This window comes from Indicator indicator, chromosome 3 (assembly GCF_027791375.1).
Source record: "Indicator indicator isolate 239-I01 chromosome 3, UM_Iind_1.1, whole genome shotgun sequence".
NCBI classification, from domain to species: Eukaryota; Metazoa; Chordata; class Aves; order Piciformes; family Indicatoridae; genus Indicator; species Indicator indicator.
Window position 1 is genome coordinate 7,493,867 of NC_072012.1, and position 19,616 is coordinate 7,513,482.

A 19,616-nucleotide genomic window follows, 5' to 3' on the forward strand; every position below is an offset into this window, starting at 1 on the left:
GGTTTCCATAGAGAGGGAATGCATCTCTCACCTTAAGAAGCTGTGAGGGTCTAGTCTAGCTCTGCTACAAGAGTGCTGTTTCACTCTGTGTTTACCCTGGAGAAAAGAGGAGGAGTCTTCAGAAGCTGGATATGACCCTTCCACTGCAGCAGTTCACAGTAGCCACCAGCAAAACTAGACCCAGACACACGTCTGCAGAATGGGACTGTAGCCTCTGTTTCACACTGACCTCGTACGCAAGCATTCATGCTAGCTTTTATGCAGCACCACTTTTTTACTGCTTGTCCTTTCTAATTACCTGCCTTTTTCTTCCCACAGATTTGCAGGCTTTCTTTCAGGTGTATCTGCCAGAAGCTGGTGCCTGCAGCCTTGCTTGCTGTTGTCATCTTTTGGTGGGCCATGAATTGGCCCACTGGACTGCAGAATTAACACCGAGGGACGAGAGGAGGTCATTGCTGGACTCTGACCAGTATCATTAAACACCCAGGTGGTGACAGTGGGTTTGTTTTTCAAATTTACACTGCTAAAAATCTCTTTTATATTTAAAACCTAGGCTAGTGCTGGGTCACTGCTGTTTCATACTTTTTTTAAAAAAAGAAAAATGTTTAAAATAAGGAGGTTGTTGCTGGCTAACTGCCTGACATGCTAGTTTTGAATGTGACTCCAGGTGATTAGAAAGTCTTTTATTTGTGTTTGTTTTAATACAAAATGTCTATTTCATATAAACCAGTTTCTTAAAAGAGAATCTGGATGTGGGGAAGGCATGCTGGACATCCTTTATATTTTAACAGTGTAAAAGCAATAGCAAAGATAAAACCATAATACTTTTTTTTTTTTAAATTAAATTGCTGCTTCAAATGTTTTTCAGTGTTATCTACTTTGTTTTCCAAGACTGTGCTACCACACATTAATTACAGCATCTTGGCTTGTGCAATTTACTAAGACTACAGGACAAGCTTTATATCTGGGTACATCTTCCTTACCCTTTGCTGTTGAAACCCTTTTTCACTGTATGTAATTACAGACACTCAGCAAGAGAAAACAAAAGTGCATTTCTGTGGTTTGGGTATTCCCCTCAGCAGAAGTGATACCTGTTTCCTGCCTAGTCAAGTGACTACTATGGTGAGTGCACTTCTGAAACAGGAAAATACAGTATTTAATGGACTAGTGATTTGAACACTCATCAGACAGGTTGGAGGCTCAAGTCCCTGCTTTAAATCAGACAAGAAATTTGAACAACTCTTTTCTTCAGTGGAGACAAATGCCAAACTTAGTCAAATTTTAAGTGGGTTGAGGAATGTATTTCCTCTCTTTCACGAATGGTGCCCAATCCCATTATGATCCTAACCGACCATCTCAAGGAAAGAATGAAATAAAACGCTCAACTAGTAGTATTTAATTCAACCATGTCATGTTAAAGAACTTTGAAATGTTTTTGATCAACGTGAAACGCAGAGCAAAAAGAAAGCATGGAAAGAAGGTATGTGGAGGGTGACGGCTCCAATGTATCCCTAAAGTTCAGGCAGCAGTAGCAGCAAGTATTCCAGAGTAACCTTTTTTAAAGTGCCCTCGAGCTGATTTACCCTTTAGCAGCAGCTATCCACCTTGACTCCTTTGTTTAACTCTGTAACAGCAGTGCAATAGAAAATATGTTACTATTTAGGGAAGGGTAAAAATTCCCATCAAGAGGATCTAATAAACAATCTATGCATGTATAATGGAAGTACCAGCTGCCAAAAAAATGCTTCTTCACAGCTGAATCAGTTTAACACTACAAAATAATTTCAGTTATTTCTAGATAAGTCATCTTTATGCGCAGGAAAGCAATGATAAAGAGGAGACTGCTGCACTACCTATTCCACCCATGACTCTGCTTTTTCACACTCTTGCAACCAGTAATGTAACATTTGGAATCACAAGAGAGGGGAAATTCACCTTCTAGCATGTATGGAGCAAAAAACAGTCCCAAGTCACAACGAAGCAAGTGAAACACAAAGCAAACAGCCTCTTGAACAAGAACTGGCACAACTGGAGTACCACAGTGAGCAGCAGTTACCAGGGTCCCCAGGCTCCCCTCTCACCTGTGGAGCTGAGCAAAGAGCCTCTTAGTTAAGGTTCTGTGCTGTGACTCAGGAGATCCAAATTTAATTACGGTGGTGGTTTTTTTTTTAATACTGTAGACTTCCTTGTGTGACACAGATTACAGGACTTGGTTTTTTTCCCACATCCTTTTTCTGCTTGTGCCTAGGTGAAGGAACTACACCAACTTTTCACATCTTAAACATTCAGTTTCTGAAGTGTGCAACAAAGTGAAATGAGGAAACCAAAATAATAGTTATGTATTTATGGTAAGAGCAGTACAAATAGAAAACAGGACTCAAAAACGTCCACAAAAACATTTAAGTATTCTTAGAAGTGCAGAAACTATAAAGAATGCTACTAAAACCAAAATCAGCGCCAACGACATGTCAACAACCTTAAAAGCTGGTTTCAAAGTCACTAATATTGTGTTTGGTCTTACAAAATGCAGTCAGAAGCTTCTAACACAGCACATAATTCAGAGTTTAATAATGTGAATGGGGTTTAGTTGAGATACTCTAACCGTCTAGTGATGACTTTGGCATGCTTTACTGAATAATTAACACCTGACCTGTAACACAAGAGCCTTCGCTGAAATATTTTTCTTCACAGCAATCCCACCTGTTAACTGGCAGCCTCTAATAGCCCAAGAGCTGACAAATTCTTCTGTATAATAATGTTTACACATGCCAAAAATGGAATTTGTACTAGAAAGGTAGGCTCAGCTGCCAACTTCGCTTCACAAAAGAACTCATAATGGAAGCTAACATTTTGAAATTCACTGTCCCTTTCAGAAATGTGATATTATGAAGTGATGAATACTGTAACTGGAAGTTATTCTGCATTTCATAATACACTAGAATCACAGAATCACTTTGGTTGGGAAAGACCTTTGAGGCCAACCATTATCTAACTCTGCCAAGTCTCTGGACATGTTCTAGGACCTCAGTGTCTGTCTTGTAGCGAGGGGCCAAACTGAACACAGTATTCGCTCACCAATGCTGAGTACAGGCAGACAATCAATTCCCTGGTCCTGTGCTGGTCACACTGTTCCTGATATAGGCCAGGATGCTGTTGGCTGCCTTGGTCACCTGGGCACACACTTGCTTATCTTCAGCTGGCTGTCAATCAACAGCCCCAGGTCTTTTTCTGCTGGGTAGCTTTCCAGACATTCTTCCCCAAACCTGTAATATTCATGGGGTTGTTGTGATCCAAGTGCAGGACACAGTACTTGGCCTTGTTCAATCTCACACATGGACCCCTAGCACATACTGTCCTCTCATATTTCCTCTTTAGCTTTCAGTACCCCTTACAGAAAAAAGCAAGCAAACCAAGCATTTTCTACACACTAGGTATCTTGCACAGGCAGCGGGATGTTGTAACATGATTGCACCTACTTTGAGGAACCAAAGGTTGGTTAAAGAATAGAAACCTATATATCAGATACTAAAGCCATTCTGAGTGCCACCTCTAGCCCTGCAGGCACTGAAGGAAAGTGACAGAGGCAGTGTGTGCACCTGCAGCCAGACAGCCCTGGTACCTGTCCACCAGCCCCTCCAATGACTGCTGGTGCCAAGGGAACTGGGAAGCCCTTTCCAAGAAGGCTCAGGACAACCTGCTAGTCTCCAGCTCATCTACTTTTGGAAAACGCACAAGCTGGCAAAACAGTCAAAAACACAGAGACATCCAAAATACCAACATTCAAATCCACAGCGGTCACCCTAGACAAAGGCAGCCCTGAGAAGATTTTTCCATGAAGTTTCCAGCACTGCTGTTTTTCGCTTCCAACAAGAAAATTCATTTCAGCCGGCACAGCCTCAGAGGCTTTGTCAGGGATGGCAAAAGCCCTGCACCTGTGGGGAGGCTGGGAATTTTGCTAAGCTTTTTCATTCAGTGCATCATTTATTCTTCCGTGTGGCTTAGCACAAGCAGCACAGCACTGGACAAATGAAAAAAAATTACTTCCACATGTGGACTACAGGTGAATCCATCATGCACTCCACAGCATTAAAAGTATCAAGAAAAGCTTTATCGGTTATTTAGGATTTAAACCTTAAGAAAACTGTGCTCCTAATAACATCTTCAGCCTTACCTGGCTGCTACTTGGCAATACAGACACAAAATAAATGACTTTTACACAGGTGTATGTCCCACAAGTCAGCTGAATTAGAACATGGGCTTATCAACATGCCAAAAGCTGTACCAACTGGATAGCTTCTCCAAACGTGCCCTTGAAGCCCAGCATAGAAGCCTCCACAACCCAAAGACAACAGCTTCATTCCACTCCTGTATCCACACAGAAGACCCTCGTGTCAGACTGACAAAACTACTTACTTCAACTTGAAGCAATACCCAAACCCCCATTTTCTTTTAAAGAAAAAAAAAAGAGGGGAAGTTGTTTGCAGGATTGAGGCCAAACACGTGGCTATGCATGTTTATTGGCAGTTTTTGCAGTCCCAACACAGACAAAAAAGCCAGACTTTGCTCTCCCCCTCCACACCTGAAGCATACAGGGAAGGAAAAAAGTTCTTTGAGATTACTCACACAGTGCTCTTCTCATCACAAGAAGCCACAAGTGTTTAAGACTCCCTTTTTTGTGAGCACTCTTAAGACAGAGAAATAACAAGTTGCATGGATTTTTCTCAAAAGGCTGCTCAGGCATCTCTTGTTTCCTCATCTTCCAAAGCATCTACATGATTATATTGTTTCCAGGCCTTTAAATTACACTTTTTGAGAACAGCTCCTAGGTGCTTCCCGGGCCCCACTTCATATGTGTAAGGAAATTCCGTTCCTTGCTTTCTTTCATACACAGAATGCATGGTCTGTTCCCACAACACAGGTGAAACCACCTGCTTCACTAACAGCTTCTGAATGTGCTTTGAGTGCATGTACTTTTTACCATCAACATTGGAATAGACAGAGACCAGTGGTTTCTGAATCTCAATCGATTTTAGGACTTCAGCCAATGGCTCTACTGCTGGTTCCATAAGTCTGGTATGAAAAGCCCCACTGACCGGAAGCATTTTTGTACGTGTAAAATAATATTTTCTGGCATTCTCCTGCAAAAATTCCAAAGCCTATAAAAGAGAGAGAGAAGTGAGAATTTTGCACGACCAAAGGTGTACTCAGTCACCCCACAAGAATCACCTCATCAGCCCTAGCATGATAAAGGGATTCCTTTGCCTACCCAACAACTGAGCAGATGCTGGAAAAAAAACCCAAAAACCAGCAACCCACAGATCAAATACTTCAGTCTGGACAAACTAAGGCCGTACGTAACTTCCACGCGGTAGTGCAAAGTACAAGCTTTTAAAAGTGAAATTTTAAACTGAACTGAAGGGAGAGTTAGTCTGAAGCAATACCTGTAAGTGTCCTGCAATGACTCTGCTGTCTGGAAACAAATAGTTTGAAATTTCACATACGGGGTTTTCTATACCCAGCGATTCACAGTGTCTACGGGCTTCCAAGCAGGCAAATTTGTAATTTGCCTCTCGCCGACCGATAACCGACAGCATTCCGCTGGGGACAGCTTCCGACGCCTTTTGCATGGCTTCAGCGCGCACTTTCACCGCGTACAGCGCTAAGGAGAGAAACAGAAATGCTGGGTAAAGATAAGCCTCCAGAAATCATGAAAGGCGCCTCGCTTCTGCACGCAATAAAGGGCGGTTATTTACTCTCATGAAACGTCAATGCTTTTAATGCTGTATTACACGTATTAAAATGAAAAGTGGACGTAAAATTTATCCTCTAATTAAAATTAAAAAAAAAGGCGGGAGGGACGCAGTGGTAACAGGCAATGCTTTGGAAGAAGCATGGGGTGGGATATCCCACTAAAGGAGGGGTTCATCACATTCCCCGGGCACCTTCGGCAAAACCCAGGGCTCCAGCGAAGACCAGCGCCGCGAACTCTCCCACGCTGTACCCCGCCGCCGCCACGCACCTCTCCACCACCTGTAGAGACACAGACCCGAGGCGAAACATCAGATGCCTCCCAACACGCCGCCGAGCCCCGTCTCGCCGTCTTCCTCGTCCCCCCACCCGGGACCGCCGAGGCCGTTGGGGAGTGGTGTCACAGCCTCCCGGCAGGACCAAAGGCCCAGGCGGCCGCCCAGCCCGGCCTCCACCTTCACGTTCCCCGCCGCGGCTCCCCCCTCACTTTAGGCTGCTGGTGGTTGAGCTTCTCCACGGCGGCCAGGGAGGCGACGAATACGGCGGGCTGGCAGTGCTGGGTGCGGTCCAGCTCGTCCGGCGGCCCCTCCAGGCAGAGGGAGAGCAGGTCGTAGCCCAGCACCTTCTCGGCCAGGCGGTACATGTCCCGCACGCCGGGGTACTGCAGCAGCCCGCGGCCCATCCCCACGAACTGGCTGCCCTGCCCGGGGAAGAGCAGCACCGTGCCCTCCCGGGGAGACTGTCGCTCCCGCATCGCCGCCGCCGCGCCCCGCTCCTCGGCCTCCACCGAACTCTGCAACAAGTCGCTCAGGGTCGCCGCCTGGTCCCCACCGCCGATGTGGGAGCTGCCCCACCGCCGCGGTACGTCGCGGAGGCCGCCGCGCACGCTGCAGCCACCAAGCCGCCATGTCGCCGCGGCCCAGCTGCCCATGGCCGCCGCCCGGCCGCCTGCGCCGCCGCGCCCCGCGTTGCCACGGGAACCGGGCGGCCCTCACTGACAACCACCCCCGCCCCTACCGCCAGGCTCCGAGAAGGAGGGAAGAAGGCAGAGGGAGGGAGGGACGTCGTTCGGTCGCTCGGCCTGTCCCGGTGCTCGCGCCCTAGGCCCGTCCCGCGCCCCGCCGCCCCGCCCGGTGCCGGAGCTCCTCCCTGAGGCGAGCCCGGGGCGGGGCCTACCGCTTCACGGAACAGGAGGCGCGGCGGCATCACGGAACGGAAGGTAACTCTGGCGCTGCTCCGGGCCAGCGGGTCCCTCATGGGCTAGATCGGGACAGGGCGCGGGGTCTGGAAGGAGACGCCGCCCGAGAAGCGTCGAGTCCCCGCTGCCGCCTTTTGCATTGGCGCTGGCGGGGCCGAAGCGGGACTGCAACTTCCGGGCACAGGGGAATTTAGCCAGGCAAGCACGGACTGCGTGTCGGTCCCGGGATTTCGGGTTTTGCTTTGCTTTGTTAAAAACCCAGGAAGCTTATTTTGGTTTTGCATGTGAGTTTTCCACGTTTGCCCTGTGTGCTGGAGTAAGGATTGTTCCAGGCTGCTGTTGTAACTAAAGGTATTTTATCTCAGCATCACTGTGACTCGCTCAAAATCAGTCGTTTCTCTAAGGGTGAAAGAAAGGACTTGTTGGGTTTTTGCTTTGCAATGCCTATAAATCGGCCCTAAATGCATTTCACTAATTGGAGTATCCAATGGTAAGATTATATTTTTTGAGAAAGTGGAATCTGCCGTGCCAAAGTTGCAGTTGTGCAGCAATAACTTTGCTTTACTTAAGGTTATGAAACAGTATCAAGCAGTGAGTCAGACTTCTCATTGGAGACCTCCCTCTTTACAACTCCCTGCAAGGAAGTTGTAGCGAGGTGAGTGTTGGTCTTATCTATCTATCTATCTATCTATCTATCTATCTATCTATCTATCTATCTAATCTCTCTGTCACTAGAGCCCACTCCATGGCTGCCTCTACAAGTAATGCAAGTGGTGATACTTCTTGTGCTAAGATGAGAGGAGATGCCAAGTGGCAATTTATCAGCTGGGCCAACAGTGTTAGTACCTCAACAAGAATTCTGACAATAACTGTGACTCCTGTTGTGCTTAGCTTGTGCACAAGAGCTTTTAGGCACACTTATTACCACCTGCCATACGAGCTCTAACAGGAAGGGGTGCCTCTTTCCATGTAGGCCACTGGATTAAGAGTTCACCTTATCAGATGCCCATCAAGCCCTGGAAAGGATCATAGTTGTAATCTTCAAGTTTTGCACTTCCAGAGACAAAGCCTAGGGCAGAGTCTGGTTCCTGCAGACCACCTCAGCAGCCCATGTGACAATGTTGTGGCTGTAAGTGCATCTCGGCACTCCCATGTTATCTTTGGCTCACCACAAAGGCTGCAGACCACTTATAAACACTTGAGACTTACCACTGGTGATACCCCATGAACATCCCACTGCTGTTAAAGCATCCCTTGGATGTGATGCTTCCATTATGTTTTACTCTGTTCAAAGAGAATAGCTGGCAAGTTTCCAGGCCTGACTGTGTTCAACAGGGAAAAAAAAAAAAAAACAAGAGAAACTCCATTTTTTTAAAGAATAGATACAGACAGCACGTTCCAGGTGGTTGGACAATTGAGAAGAATGGCTGGACAGCTGTTTGTAAGGAAAGTAGGCAAAGGGATGTTTGGTCTTTAAACTGTGCTGTGTGCAGAGGATTTTTATACAAACATACACAGGTAAAATTAAAAGAGGCTGAGCAGTAAATGGCAAATTAGCACCTGTAAAGTCTGTTCTAGTGTAGATTTCTGTTCCCTGCACGTGAATCTTCCATAAATAATAGATACATTTGCACAGCTTGTGCTCTGCCATTTTAGAAGGAGTGTAACCTGGGGAGTGAGACTTGGTGTCTTTAAACCTAATGAGTACACCTTGCATTATCTCCTTAAATAAATATCAAACTTTTAATTTTCAGTTATAAATACCTATTATAAACATATAGTATATACTTACTTGTTAGAAAATTATATTGCATTTATGTAATACATATTATTGGTTTTAATGTGTCATTTGAGATTAGACAAACAAAGTCAAGACTTCTCTTTTGTAGTAGCTGCATTGTGGTTGTTAGTGTTGTGGTTTCCTAGGAGTTAAAGCCACAACATGCAGAAATGGTTTATCAGTACAAATTAAGTATGCACCCCTGAATTCTTCAAACAGCTATCTCAGGAAGAAGCCTGTTTTTCTCCAGGGAAGACTTGCATGGTGCCTCTCAGAACTGGGTAAAATTTTATCTGCCCTCCAAAAAATATACTGTAGAGGATGAGAGAGAGAGTTTATGTCTTGGGACACTTCACCCTTCAATAGCTTTGTTCACAGATTTGTCATTCTACCTCAAAACAGTGTGGCCTTTAAGCCCCAGAACTGCATGGGCGTGATTTAGCCTTTCTGAGATCTTTTCCTCTCTGGTTTTAGTGCAAAAACTATAATTTAAGCCCCATGTGATTGGGGCACTAAGTCGCACAGGAAAGGGATTAGTCAGAGGTTTTATCAACACAGGAATATAGTAAGATGCAATGAAAATAGTTTTCTTTCTACCCTCCCTCACTCCTTTCCTTCCTTTCTCTCTCTGGGAGTGCCTGGAGAAGGGACCCACCTGCTTTTTAGAGAGATGCTTCAAGCAAAGAAGTGGCTTAGTCAAATTTTCATCAGGCTGAAGCAAGTCACCTCTTCTGTCATGACACATCTAGTCTCACCAATAGCACATCGCATCCATTTTTTTTTTGGGTGCTCAGTCTTTTTTTCCAGAAAGAGGACACAGAAAGCTTCTGTTTGTTTTTCCTGCATGTTACAGCACCATAGAGAAATAACCTGCAGAAAGACAGAATCCCATTAGGCAGCAACTTGTAATATTGGTCTTTTCCTCCCTGCTTTATTGAAACCAGCTTTGGGCAAGTCAGACATTTTGAATACCTAGAAAATTTATTTTAACATTTTTGTAAATGAACTGTCCTGCTGCAGCCCTCACTGCATTGCTCAAAACTGTCTGAAGTCAGACTAGGGCTAAAGGGAAAATGGATAGGACAATGAAGAAAATGTTGCAGGGCAAAGATAAGAAGTGGAAACAGAAATAAACAAGCTAAGAGTGTTTGGGAAGAAAAGACTTCCAAGTGTGGTGGTTCTTAGAGGCTGATAGCTGCTTGGCACTTGGCAGCTATCATCCATAAACATCTCAGTTTCTTCAGTATGAAAATCAGGATGCCAGAATATTGTGCAACCAGATCTTACCCTGAAGTGTAGCTGGGATATGATGCAGAGAGTGGCAATTATTTCTAGGTTGTGTAATATAGGTGCAGCTGGGGAGGTTGTGTTAGTGGTGTGGTTTAACCCCAGCCAGCGACTAACCATGACAGAGCTGTTTGTGGACTTCTTCCCTCTGCCATCTGGGATGAGGAGGAGAATTGCAAAAAAAAGGGAAAACTCATGGATCAAGGTAACAACAGTCTAATAACTAAAATGAAATGTAACAAAAATAATAATAGTAATTGTTGTGAAAAAGAAGATAACAAAAAGGAGGAGAAATAAAACCCGAGAAAAGACAAGTGATGCACAGTGCAAGTTCTCACCACCAATGCCCAAGCGTCCAGTTTATATACTCAGCATATTTTATGGTATGGAACATCCCTTTGTCTAGTTCAGGCCAGCTGTCCTCACTGTGTGCCCTTCCAGCTTCTTGTGTACCTGCTCGCTGGCAGAGCATGAAAAACTGAAAAATCCTTAAGTAAGGATAAGCACAACTTAGCAACAACTAAACCATGCCTGTGTTAGCAACATTATTCTCACACTGAATCCAAAACACAGCACTGTGCTTGCTATTAGAAAGCAAGTGAACTGCCCCAGCTGAAACTAGGACAAAAAAGTGTACTGGGCATTCTGTAAATGTGGCACAGGCCTCATACTGCACAGATGACTGAATGCCCCAGCTCTCATGATCAGAGGAAGATGGACTTGACTTCTTCCAAATCAACTATTGCTGCTCCCTGAGTTAGCTACTGGGTTTTGTGGGAAATGGATACTAGTACTGCATTTCTTGGAATTAAAATACAGGAATTCCCACTTCTGATGGACAGCTGTGGTCTACTAAGCTGAGTATAGCAGCACATTCTCAACTTGCACTTATTTTTTTCTTGGTAGTAGGCAAAAGAGTGTTTTCTCATGTTTGGGAAGTCTAAAGAAATACAATTGGGAAACACGTTATGTAATTAGCAGTAACAAGACTGGGACACCAACCCTCAGTTCAAGCCACCATGTTCACACACAATCACATTTCTTCCCCTTTCCTGTTCATACACAGCCTCACTTTCCCTGTTTCTTTGCTTCGTGCTTTCTCTATTTCTGTCTACCTGCCCAATTTTCTTTCTCTTGTTGTTTAAGCATTATTTGAGCATTTTTCCTCCAACTCTCAGTGGGACAGTGGCATTGCTGCGTCATGTATTCACTAATGACTGCAGCAGAGCAGTATTTTTCCAGTTTGATAGCGTTGAGTATTTAGCAATTTCAGTTTGCAGAATCAGAGTTTCTTTCCTGGGGAGGTAGCTGACAAAGTCCAATTGCTTAATACCTGCAGGAAACCACCCCAATATTGTTACATCCAAATAAAGCATAAAACCCTCTGGGTCCTTGTTTATCACTTTAAAAAAAAATCTAAATTAGCATTTGAGAGCCACAGTGGAGGTGTGCAGAGAACTAATCCTACTGTTCCTTCTGGAGGCAAAGCAAAAGTGACAAGGTTAAGAATTAGTGAGAGCTTTAAATTTCTAATTTAACCTTTGGGAATGACTTATGTGAAGGCAACCAAAAGGCAACCATTGTGCTTGCTCCCATTACACCTTGTTGCTCCTGCACATATCCTAGTACAAGCAGAGCCTGTCATGCTGCCTGCACAGGTGACAAGTAGCATATACTGCAGCTGTCTGCCTGCTCCCTCAGGAAGGTCACAATACAGATCTAGGTGTAGGAGAACATGTTCAATCCTTTGCTCCATTTAAGGCACTCCCTAGTAATCAGCAAGTAGAACCCATTAGGCAGGAAGTACAGCAGCAGTGACAACAGCGTGGAGTGATGAGGATTTTTCATCCCTTCCTTGTGGGCCCTTCTCCACCCAGCTAACTGATACTATTCCCACAGACTAGCACACTGTTCTCCCACTTCTTTTCCCCAGCCTTAGTTTGGAATTCTTCCCTGCTTGGTTTTTCCTTTCATTCGTTTTTATTTGAGGTTTTGAATGTTTAGTCTGCTACCTTCTTTCCTTGCTTGCTTACTTATTGCAGCCTACCAGAACAAGGCATTACTTAGTCTTAACTTTGGCAGGCAAATTTACTCCACTACACTTCATGGGTTTGTTAACTACTAATTGAATGTCTCATGAAGGAGCCACAAGTGTACTCATGGATCCACTCCTTCATTCTTTAGCAAAACACCATTTAAGTACCTCCTCCTTGTCCTCCCTGCTGTTTATGTTCTGAGGCAGCTTCTCAAGTGTCTGCTACCAAGTTAAATTGCTCTTACTAGCCATTGAGCACCCTCAGCACCGTTTGGAAGCTAAAAACGCAACACAATATATCTAATTATTTTGTATGAGCACAAGAAAGCACATAATGTGTTCTTACTCCTGACTAGCTGTTTCAATGAGTGAATGGGCATTTTAGGTAAATACAGAAATACACACTTCTTAGTGCCTGTTTTTGTGTTGTAGGTTTTTTTTTTTTTTTCCTTCTTCAAAGTGTAGGTCATGTAATATCAAATTGCTTTATTCCTCTGTGTGAGGATGTTTACTGAATTTTACCTACTTAAATCTTTGGTGCACAAAACTAAAAGGGAAGTAAAAGCCTCATTCATCTCACCCCCCTCATAAATCATAGGTTCCTTTATGAGGGTGAGTATTGTTCAGTCAATCTGCTACAGGATCCATTAATTTCTGCTGTTACCTTGTAACTGACAAGACTAGGCTGTGGATCAGATTCTATGCACGTGTATATTTTAAAAATCTGCTAAAAATGGAATTCCTTTTGTAGTTGCATTTAAAAATTGCTCTGTCAATCAGCATGCTTTGGCTTGTTTCAGATTCGCTGTCTCAATGGACGTGGTACCAGCCTGGGCCCCAGCAGTGGGCTTCACACTCCTGCCCCATGCAGGAGGAGTTTTAGGAAGCAGGATAACCAAACAGAAAATCCCAGTGTGGTATGAATCTCTACAGAAGCCATCCTGGTGTCCGCCTAACTGGGTGTTTGCTCCTGTTTGGGGAACTCTCTATACATTTATGGGGTATGTTTTTGTATCCCATTAAGGTGCTTATCTCAGAGTTGCTTATGGTATAATGCTGGACCAGGGAACTGCTGTTGTGCTCCTGTGGCTGTATGTTTGTTAAGAAACTGTGTCAAGCTGCCTTGACAAATAGCTGCATCAAAAGCAGGAGTTTGAAAAGCTGTCATTGATTTGCTTTCCTCTTTCATTATGAGGGCAAGACCTGCCAACCTGGCAGCAGGGGAACAAGACAGATCTGGGATTGCTTCTATGAATGTCCTTCAGCAGTTTTAGAAAAATTAAAATAAAGGGGGAGGGAAGGGATTGGCATAGAACTGTTCTAACAGAATGCAGTTAAAAGAAGTTAAAATCAAAATATACATTTCCTTTCAAACTGCCAGGCTGTTAAACTCTATTTGAAGCCATCTACTGTCTCCTTATTTAATTAAAATACCTGCCACCCCAGCAATTACTGGCAAATGAAAAGGAATCACAAGGCCTGGAGAATAAATCTGATGAAGAGCAATTGAAGGAGCTGGGGCTGTTTAGTTTGAAAAAGAAGAGGCTGAGGGCAGACCTCCTGGCTCTCTACAGCTACCTGAAAGGACATTGTAGAGAGGCTGGTGCTCTTTTCTTCTCACAGGTAATTAGTGATAGAACAAGAGGGAACAGCCTCAAGCTGCAACAGGGAATGTTTACATTAGGAAGAATTTTTTCACAGGAAGAGTGGCCAGACATTGGAATGGGCTGCCCAGAGAGGTGTTTGAGTCATCAACCCTGGCTTTGCAATTTACCCCCAAGGAAGAGCAAAATCCTGATAAGCTGTAATGTGTTTGCAAAGAGGATGTTGTCAGCCTGGAAATTCCTGTGATACAAACCACTGCTATGTGTGGCAGCCTGGCCCATACTTATTGATCTCTTCTCAGTGCTCTTCAGCATACAGAGCAGGAAGAAAGGGAGGTCTCTGGGCCTACAAACAGACCAGCAGGCACAGATGCTGTGCCAGAGTGCCAGCTGGTGCCAGTGTTGGTCACCCCTATACCAAAAGAGAAGTGCACAAGGAAAACAGCTGTCCTGTTGTAAGGATAAAACAGGACCATCATGGGAACAAGAGGAAGAACCAGAGGTAATCACTTGATCTTTAGTCCCGGGTGAACTGTAGGATATACAGAAGGATCTATGGCTGCCATCCAAGTGAGTCCATTGTCACCTGGCTGCTCCAGTGCTGGGATAGTGGAGCCAGTAGTTTGGAATTAGAAGGCAGGGAAGCCAAGCAGTTGGGATCCCTGTCTGGGGAAAGGAGCATTGACCAGGTTGTCAGAAAAACAGTCCAAACCCTCACCCTCTGGAGATGACTTCTAGCAGGTATAAGGGATAGCTACGCTGTCAAGGAAGATATGATGGGTCATCTGGGAAGATGGATCACCATGGAAAAGACATAAAATACCTGAGGAAACTAGCTGTGTTGGAACTGCTCTATAATGACACAAATGACAATTCTCAGCCTACAGACCCAGGTGAGGTCCTATGCACACCACCATGTGGAGAAAGTTCTTAGGAAGTGCACCACCATCATATGCAGCTCACTGGCAATAATATCCTGGGTTGTAAAAGATGGCCCAGGACAAGCAGTGGATGAAGTGGTTACCCTGCTCCGGCAGTATGGAGGAAGCCTCTCTTCTAATGTACAGGCCTGCATTTCAGCTGTGGGGGGACAGTCCCCAAGGATTGACCAAATCATAGAATCAAGAAGGCTGGAAGAGACCTCAAAGATCATCGAGTCCAACCTGTCACCCTAAACCTCATGCCTATCTAAACCATGGCACCAAGTGCCACGTCCAATCCCCTCTTGAACACCTCCAGGGATGGTGACTCCACCACCTCCCTGGGCAGCACATTCCAATGGCCAACCACTCTCTCTGGGAAGAACTTTCTCCTCACCTCCAGCCTAAACCTCCCCTGGCGCAGCTTGAGACTGTGTCCTCTTGTTCTGCTGCTGGTTGCCTGGGAGAAGAGACCAACCCCCTCCTGGCTACAACCTCCCTTCAGAACATATCCTGCTCCTCACATGCAGCCTGTGTTTCAGCTATTAGAAGCAGGTGTCTCCCTGTCCAAGAGAGAGCATCTGGGAAGCACACACCACAACATGTTCTCTGGTTTTGCTTATGTGACCAAGGGCAGGACATGAAAAAGTGGGATGGAGAGTCCACTTCAGCCCTAGCTGTGAACCCTGACCCTATGCCCCCCAGCCCACCAAGTGGCACAGAGCAACAGAGCTGAGGTTCAGTCCTTTTTGTTCTGCCTTTGGTTTGCACAGTTCATGGTGGGGTTCTATTGGGGAGGCACTTGTGAGGGCAGACTGTGTTAGCTCAGGACAGTCACTAACTGGGCTGAAAAGAAAAAAGAAACTCCTTCTTGTATGACCTATATATGAAGACAAACTCCTTGCAATTACTCCTATGGATGTTTGTCTCTTTTGAAAAAAATGCTTGTAAGTTGGGTTCCATTTCTGCTCCACTTTCAGCAGAAATACAAACAAGTCTCTGCTGTCCAGCACAGTGCACACACCAGTTTACTTTCCTACAGGGATGGAATCAGTATTCACTTACCAATTCCAAAAGGAGGTTGTAATTCCAGATGTTGGCATTCTACTGTAGCTACCTGGAATGTCTGTGCAGTCAATCTGGATTGAAATCTAGCTAATGTCTAAAGGGAAAGTCAGACAAGAGCAGAAGATACAGTCTTAGGTGATGAATGCTCCCCATTCTAATCAGGCTCCTTCAGTGCAAAAATAAACTTTACCTCAGTAAATCTCCCATATCCCAAGAATTCCTGTCTTCAGCAGCATACGTTCTTGGATCCCTTCAATGGACTGTTCTTCTGTGGCATCAAGATATTTTCAAGTATCTTCAAAACATTTTGAAAGATCTTTCGATAGCCAGGATCCCACAGACAGAAAGGGTGCTGGATGCTCCTTGTGGTTAATTCTTACACAAGTCTTAAAATCGTGATTTTTCCCATCCACTCCTCCCTTCTGATATGTGACTATAGGGTTGCTCCTGCTCTAACACCATCCATAATCATACTCACCTGTGCTTTGGGATGTCATTCATTTTGCCCATTCCCACCTCAATTCCCATTTTATATTTCATCCATTTTAAAAGGTTGTTCAAATTATTTTAAAGCACTATCTCCCAGTACCAAAATCAGCAATTTCTTCACAATTTAGAGACGTACCTTTTACTCTTGCATCTTAGAATGGCTTCTGTTTCAGCATGCCATTCTCTGCAAAACGCAGTAGGTCATCTGCTCCTCTGTGCCTACAGGTGAGTGCTTTGACAGGATAAGGGATTTTTTCTCTCTCCATATTACTATTGGCAGCAGGTAATCAGCCCTGTGCTATCAGTTGCTCTGCCAAGTAGTGCTCAGGTATTAGCTTTTCCAAATGAATCTAGACCCCAGCTCTGAAGTAACTTCATTCAATCAAGAGTGTGTGGTAGCCTCTGAACCAGCATACTGAATTGTACCTTCCATTTGCTTTCTCCAGATATGGCTCCTACCTGGTGTGGAAGGAATTAGGAGGCTTCAATGAAAAGTCAGTGGTTCCTCTGGGTCTGTATGCAGGGCAGCTGGCATTAAACTGGGCATGGACTCCAGTATTTTTTGGAGCTCAAAAAATGGGATGGGTAAGTGGAAAAGTAAGTTTTTTAACCATAGGCTTCTGCTGTCATTTATGAGGTTCTACGACTGAGGCTTTGTGTTGTCATCTTTTCTCCCCGAGTACACAACATGGCTTGCAGAAGTTTTCTAAACTTCTCTTTAATGCATACCAGCAGCCACCTGAGAGAATTTACATATCTACAACATCCTTAAATGTCTAGATTTCAAGAAGCTCTTTCTGCCTCCTTTTATTAAGAGCTTTATGTGACTAGAAAAAGTGAATATTTACTCCTTACTTGAGTTCCTAGGTCTCTCTGGGTAGCAGCAGTGATAAGAAATTTATGATAACGTTGCTCAGGTGCCAAGACTAATTTTCTGCAGTCTGAAGAGTAATAGCTTGCCTTAAAAATAAAAATCATTAATAACAATACAAGATATTTGCCTGTTTCTATAAATATATGTGCAAGTGGAAGACTGCAATCCATATTGATTCATTCACACCTTGTCTTTTCAAGCAGCATCTATGATATAAAAAGACTGTTGAAGTTAACTTAGCTAAGTGACTTGCTCAAATTCACCCAGGGTGTGTAGTCAAAATAACACTTCCCACTGTCAGAAAAAAAGAGGGTATTGTGTGGGAGGGGTTTTATTTTCCCTCTCCTGCTCCCATAGCTGCAATGCCCTTTCTTGTCACTGTTCCATTGTTTTATGAGAAGAATCGACTCATAAGTCAACAAAAATATATCTTTTTTTTTCCTGGCTGGTTTTCTGAGAAGGATTCAACTCACAGAGGGATCCAACAAGTGCTAGAGCTAAGTGAAAATAGCCACACAAAGGCTTTCTAGCTAGGAAAATGCAAACAGCACTAACCACCTTCCTGTGTTTCAGGGTTTGGTGACTCTCTTGCTCACAACTGGTACAGCAACAGCTACAACTGCTTCCTGGTCTAAGATCAACAAAACAGCAGCTTATTTGATGGTTCCTTATTTAGCTTGGCTAACTATGGCTTCTGCCCTCAACTACCGTATCTGGAAGGACAATGGCAGCAAGAAACAAGCTGAATAAACAATTTTCAGTTGAGATTTTAATTTTTTTTTTCCTCCAGAAGAATTTTCTAAATAAAGTTACAGCCTCTCTTTTTAGCTGAACTACTTACACCATTAGTCTGCTAATTACAAGTTGACAAAGCAGTACTTGTTTGAAATATATATGCCTTTACTAGGTGAGTCACAAAGGGGTGTATGCCTGACTGGGTTTTATAGCAAAGCAAAAGACAGTGGTGATTAAAAAGCTGTTTTTTTTCAGTATTACAGCATTGTCTTTTATATGACAACAGCATTTTAACTATTACTAGAACTAAGCATAACTCCCAGCCTGATTATGCTCAGAGGAAGAAATCCAGACATATATTAACACAGCTTCCAGAATGCTGCTCCTAAGAGGGGTAGGCATTATTGTAGCCTGAATCTTTCATGTCTGCCACTAGACACAGTGCTTCAGTGCTATGATGTGTCCCACTAAAGCTGCCAGGTATTTGTTTTCTGGTCACTGAACTCTGGAATGTTTAAGACAAGATCTTTTTCACAGTGTGTGCCTTCCCACTCTGAAGCATTGTGCAATCAATCTAGTTTCGGCTAAAGGCATTAAACTACATGTAAACTTACTAACTTTGTTCCTCTGTTTTTATTGGCTTTAAATGGTTTTTCAGCAGAAAAATACTGAAGGCCACATAATGCTCTAAGCCTCAAAGATAGCCCCTTCATCTCTTCTCACCACTGCAGTAGGTGAGGTCAAACAGGAAAATCATAGCACCTGGTCAGAAACTGAGAAGGACCAAATATTTATCAGCCCCCCTGCACACACCTCTGAGGCACTGGGAGCAACACTGGAGAAACATCACTAACATAGAATCATAAAACAGTTGAGGCTGGAAGGGACCTCTAGAGGTCATGTAGTTTAACCCTTTTGCCATGCGATTCCTCCAAGTAGGTCTTTGAAAAGGACAAAGTTAGTCCTCAATAAATCCTGGGCTGCAATCCTACTTTTGCCCTACTTCTTCCTCACTGCATACTGAACTCCACAATGTCATGGTCACTATGGCTAAGGCTGCCCCCAACCTTCATGTCCCTGACCAGATCTTGTTTATGAACACGAGGTACAGCACCACACCTCTCCTCACTGGCTCCTCACCCAGCTGCACCAGGAAGTTACCACGCACTGCAGAAACTTTCTGGATTGAGTATGCTTTGCTGTGTGGCCTTTCCAAAAATACAAGGTTGACTGAAGATACCCATGAGCACTATGGCATATAGTCCTGAGGCTACTTCCATCTCTCTGTATAGAAGGTCTTACTGACTTCTTTCTGGTCTGTTAGTCTGTATTAAACACTCACAACAGTATTGTTCGTATTTGTGAGACCCTTAATTGTTACCCATAAGCTTTCAGCACATTCTTCATCCCCCCTGGGTAGAGCTCAATGCATTCCAGTTGCTCTTACACACAAACAGCAACTCCACTGCCTCGCCTTGCTTGTCTCTTTCCCAAAGAGTACACAGCTGTCCATGACACCATTCCAGTCATGCGAGCCCCCAACCATATCTCTGTAACTGCAAGGGTGCAGTTCCACTTGCACCCTTGGTGTGATGCCAGTTCACCAACAGACCTCGACTGTGGAACTGGCAGCCAGGCCACGAGTGGGTCAGTTGCCCATCAGGGCAGTACAAACACTGTAGCTACTACTGTCTCCTACCTAGAATCACAGAATGCACTGGGTTGGAAGGAACCTCTAGAGTTGAACCCAGTTCAACTCACCTGCAGTAACTGGGGACATCCCTAACTAGATCAGGTTGCTCAGAGCCCCATCAAGCCTGACCTCGAACATCTCCAGCAATGGGGCCTTCACCACCTCCCTGTACAACCTGTTCCAGT

General features: G+C 44.4%; 2 protein-coding genes across 2 annotated transcripts; one reads left to right on the forward strand and one right to left on the reverse strand.

Annotated features, from left to right (window-relative positions):
* Nucleotides 1-4,487: 4,487 nt before the first annotated feature.
* MCAT (malonyl-CoA-acyl carrier protein transacylase) lies at nucleotides 4,488-6,679 on the reverse strand. Its single transcript, XM_054399679.1, has 4 exons — nucleotides 6,236-6,679; nucleotides 5,943-6,030; nucleotides 5,442-5,659; nucleotides 4,488-5,156 (listed from the first exon to the last, which is right to left on the reverse strand). Exons 1-4 carry the CDS (start codon nucleotides 6,677-6,679, stop codon nucleotides 4,734-4,736), a joined length of 1,173 nt encoding a protein of 390 aa, XP_054255654.1. The 3' UTR covers nucleotides 4,488-4,733.
* A 275-nt stretch (nucleotides 6,680-6,954) lies between these two features.
* Nucleotides 6,955-18,326, forward strand: TSPO (translocator protein). Its single transcript, XM_054399760.1, has 4 exons — nucleotides 6,955-6,967; nucleotides 12,849-13,049; nucleotides 16,576-16,714; nucleotides 17,577-18,326. The coding sequence occupies exons 2-4, from the start codon at nucleotides 12,862-12,864 to the stop codon at nucleotides 17,751-17,753; spliced, it is 504 nt and encodes a 167-aa protein (XP_054255735.1). The 5' UTR covers nucleotides 6,955-6,967; nucleotides 12,849-12,861; the 3' UTR covers nucleotides 17,754-18,326.
* The last annotated feature ends 1,290 nt before the right edge of the window (nucleotides 18,327-19,616 follow it).